The following is a 4,792-nucleotide window of genomic DNA, read 5'->3' on the forward strand; positions in this document are numbered from 1 at the left end:
TCATAGACGCAAATCGTTGAGCTTCTTAGTCGCCAGCATCGTGGTGACCGTATTGTATGCAGGATGCATTTTACTGCAACATTCCACAGCCTTTCTGACTATTGTTAGTCCCTCCAAAGGACCAATGGCAATAACAAAGCCATCGAAAACAACCCCATCGCGAACATACCCATCACGCGAAAAAATTTGGCATGACGTCTGCCCTTCCAGTTCCTTTAAATAACTATTGTTGACTTTACTAAGACCAGTGAAGATGATTTCGCATTCGCAATTGGGCACTTTTATTATGTTTAGTGCCGAAGATGCCGGAACATTCCGTGACAAAAGTTGGAGAAGATGCCTCGCCTTGCGCGCAATTTCTGGCTCCTTGGTTCTGGTTGTTGAGAATGTCATGCGACTGTTAACCATATCCAAATGGCAATTAATATCATGCTCCCCCAAAGCAGATTTCACAATCGGCCAATCTCTATACACATTTGCTTCTATTATTATAGGAAAGCTCTTAACGAAATAGATGACTTCCTGAATTCCATCTTCGAGATCTGACATCGAAGAACAAGAAGCAGACGATGACAGGAGAGGGCCTGGGGTTGATTGTGGGATAGAGTCGATGACCGCCATTTGTAATAGTCGATGGAAATTAAAACTTGGGTAATTGTTGGATTCTAAGAGTGTAAGTGGTCTTATTTATAGAATTAGAGTCGGTCGTTCTCTCCTAATCCTATTCAAGGTGGGATTTGGCTTCTCTCCTATACGAGGTAGGATCAATCCTATACAAGGTCGGATTTGGCTTCTCTCCTAGACGAGGTAGGATTTCCTAATTATTTCAAGCGTGGCCAACGTGGCAAACGTTGTAGCAGATGAGAGTTCTATTCGATACATGCGCGGCTAAGTTTGGACAACCTAAAATTTGTTAAAAGTTTATCTATATTTTAGGAATTCTATAGGAAGATGATGAACTTCTCTTAGTATTTGTTAAGTCATATTTTGTCAAATTACATATTATTATTATTCTTATAATCTCAGACGAGGAACGTCACAAACCAAGTGAGTGCTTCAATTAGTTCAATCTCAGATGGGTCTTTACTGGTGGCTCGGAAAGAGGCATTGGAGTGGATTTTGAGTGTGAAAGCGGAGACTATATATGGGATCTCATGCTTGACCATATACATGCACTACTGCATGTTTACTCAGCTGTGGCTTGTCTATCTATGGCTGCCATAGTGGAAGAGACCCTTGCCATGTGCCCCTTCTTGTAGATTTGCAAGTATGTGTATGCATGTGTAACACTGTACTGCTGTGCTTAATTTTTTTATACTTTTTTTTATAAGAAATTCGACTGTTGTGAAATGGTTATACTGTTGATCGTCTTCTTTATTAATCAATGTGGGTTGTTGTTCTTGTTGTTGTTTTTGTACCGCGTTGTGTTTAGTGGAGGATCAAGTATGCATTTGGAGCGAGGACTATTCAGTCCATGGAGCTATTAACTATTAACTGGAGGATGATTCCACCAACCCTAAGTTCATTCTTTGATTGAATTATTAGGAGGCTTGGTTTGAAGATATCCACTTTCATTGTGAGATTCGGTGAGACGTGAGTGCCCCATTGTCTCTGTCATTGCGGGTGAGCAATAATCAAGTAGCTCTATCTGGTTGCTAATCATCGAGTCTATTAGTATCAAATGCGCATCATAATGGTTGTAGAAATCTACGATATGGATCAGTAGGCTTTCAGTATCTGCCTTCCATTTTAGCTGCTGCAAAAATGAGATCACTGAAAACATTATTGCTGAATCGGCTTCCGGGTGTACTTAAAGTCAGCAAGTTCTTGTACTCAATACATGGATATGTCATTTATTATGTACTTCAATGTTTGCTAGATCAGCGCTACTTCTGCAAATATATACGCATGAATGCATGATGTCGATTGAGACCAAAATGGATGTCCTAGTTGTATATTAATTATGGATATCTTAAGTTTAATACAGAGATAGCAACTACTGTCGACGTATTTACAAAAGGTGTATCAATATATGTATAGAATTTTTTTCTTGAGGTTTTATTATATTGATTCTGACAAGATAAAGCAGTAGAAGATGCATTAGCAGATTATTCTTGTTTATCAAATAAACTGATAAGATATGTATATAGAGACGAGTTTGAGTTGTGACACAGTTGTTCTTATGGGCAAAAGGCTGTGGAATCAATCCTATATAACAGTACAAGTCCCTGAACTCTCTCTACCTAACCTCTCGTACTAGTCGGCCATCTCAATATGATGGTGGAACCAGTGGTGATCATCGGGAGAAGTGGTAGGCTATAATCGAGAAGATCTTCCCCATTGTAAGTGAGGACATGACCTCCACCGATGATGCCTGGACCTCTGGGGCCATGCAAGATCCGATCCATCAGTGTGCCAACAGTGTTGTCTGAGGTAATCTCGAGTGTATCAATATATCCACCCACCTCAGAAACGATATTCACTATAGTTGGAGTATAGTGAATATCACTAATCCTGCAAAAACATAACATATACCATAACATATACCATACTAAACATTCAATGAACTAACTGTACGTGGATACTAAACATTCAAAAGATATTTGTGAGATCAAATGTCTCCTCCCCATAGCTATTAACAAAAAGATAGCAAATGCATTTAAATACTTTTGAGAACCGATGCATTTAAATACTTTTGGGCATGTGTACTAAATTTGCACTACAAATTAATTGAGCAGTCCTCATCCTTTGCTCACATTGAGCCAAAACAAACAAGGAATCGAGATCATTCCATCAGAATTCAAATCAACATGTTGCATAAGACAAACAAGGAGTCAAGGACAAATTAGAGCCCGTTGATTCAAGACCAAGAGCATCATAGCATGCATATCAACAGCTGAAAATATCAAGAATCAGAGTAATTTATAGCAATTCAGTATATGTTTAATAAGGTACGTCTCATATCAGTCCAAATAAACAAACCATGGCGGAGTTCTGATCATTCAAATTAGTGTAGAGATAAATGGAGTTGTATTATGTTAACGAAAAGATTAAATACGCAAATTGCTTTCGGTTTCCTAGCTAGCTTAGGAAAAGCCACGTGTAGCATTAGCAAGACTATAAATTGTTTAGCTATCTAAATTGTTTTAACGAATCAATTATTTGACGGATATAACTAACGATTATAGTCAAAGTGTATATTTTCTGATAACTGTCTCTAATTCTCTTAAGAAAGGTCAAATGCTTTCAATAGGAGGCTGAGAGTTTATTCTTAAACTTTAAAGAAATTTCAGGCAATATTGCTAAGCATTCCTCTCACTTGTGTATAATTTCAATTCCTTCATGCATTATAGCCTTCATATATAGGTGATCTCCTAGTGATAAATCTTTTTTATCTACATCAATCATGTGCAAACAATAATCCTGAAGTACCTTGCAACAAATCTAAACATCATATGATCCTTTGCATCATCCATATGAAACAGAATGCACAACATATTCATGCAAACAAGAGAAAGTGATGTATACATTTGCAGTTTTAAAGAGTAAGTGCCCTGATTCCAGGACTGATTCATTTAACAGAATCTAGTGAAACCTGATTGTATCCTAGATGGTAACAACTGAGTAAATCTAATAAGCAAGGGAAAGCACGAACAGAGAGCACAACTAGAAAGTCTAGAATACAAAGGATGCTACTAACCACTGTCATTATATTCAGCCGGCATGATATTGTGCAGATTCCAACAGTTCAATTTAAGAGAAGATATTATGAGAACGAGCCATATAAAAAAGTTACCTTATGTAGCTGCAGTAAGCATTCACTTCAGTAGATCTGTTAGCCACCCCAAAAGCTGAGTCCCCACCAACGCTGATTACCAAAAGACCAATCACTAAACCTGGGCATATATACTAACTTTGCACTACAAATTAATGAACAAGTAAAAAAGTTACCTTATGTAGTTGTGGTCTTCACTAAAGTGTGTTTCATTGTCTCCAGACTCTCCACCAAAAGACCAATCACTAAAGATGGATAATCAAATCCAAATCAAACAACATTGTTACTTGGTGACAATCAGATTGTAACAGAATTTAGGAAACATATAGAGATATAGTCAAAATGTTCTAATACTAAATCGAAACAAATGGCCACCATGACTTCGGAATCATACCTCCGCCTAGCTCGCCGAATCCTCCTAAATGGCACAGGCTCATCAATGTGTAACATCATCACCAGAATATCAGTCTTCCTAATATTAAGTTGCCTCGAAGAGAGATGGTCGGGAAGTGCACGAAGACTTGCATGGCGATGGAGGGAAATCATCTCAACTGGAATCTTGTAGTTGTCATGTATCCATAGCTTCATTTCCTGAATGGTCACCTCATCTGAGGGCGGCGATACAGAAAACTGGCAGTAAATGGTGTTGCTCTGTCCTGCATAAAGCCGAACACAAATCGCATTATGCCTTGAATCATATTGATTTAGATCTAAACTTCTACATACAGTAATAACTTTAGCTAATTTCCTCTTACTCACATTATGAACAAGCATGCATGATTGAATTCAAGCTGCTCTTAATCAGTCATTCCTAAGTTTCTGCATTAGCGACTTATTTATTTACATAGGCTTTCAGTTACTCATGTACATTGAAAAAAACTTTCAACTTCCTAAGAGGGAAATATGATCCTTGAACTCAAGCTTCATTACTCAAACTTAAGCTTCACTAGTCCAATTACATCTCTATCCTCTGAATTATGACTTCATTGTCTAAAATTAGCTAGGGATTTCATTTCC

At 37.7% G+C, this 4,792-nt stretch overlaps 1 protein-coding gene across 1 annotated transcript; it reads right to left on the reverse strand.

Annotated features, from left to right (window-relative positions):
* On the reverse strand, window positions 1-621 carry LOC133720972 (uncharacterized). Its single transcript, XM_062147466.1, has one exon. It carries the CDS (start codon window positions 619-621, stop codon window positions 1-3), a length of 621 nt encoding a protein of 206 aa, XP_062003450.1.
* Between the last annotated feature and the right edge of the window lie 4,171 nt (window positions 622-4,792).

The sequence above is a fragment of the Rosa rugosa genome, chromosome 7 (genome assembly GCF_958449725.1).
Source record: "Rosa rugosa chromosome 7, drRosRugo1.1, whole genome shotgun sequence".
In the NCBI taxonomy this organism is placed as follows: Eukaryota; Viridiplantae; Streptophyta; class Magnoliopsida; order Rosales; family Rosaceae; genus Rosa; species Rosa rugosa.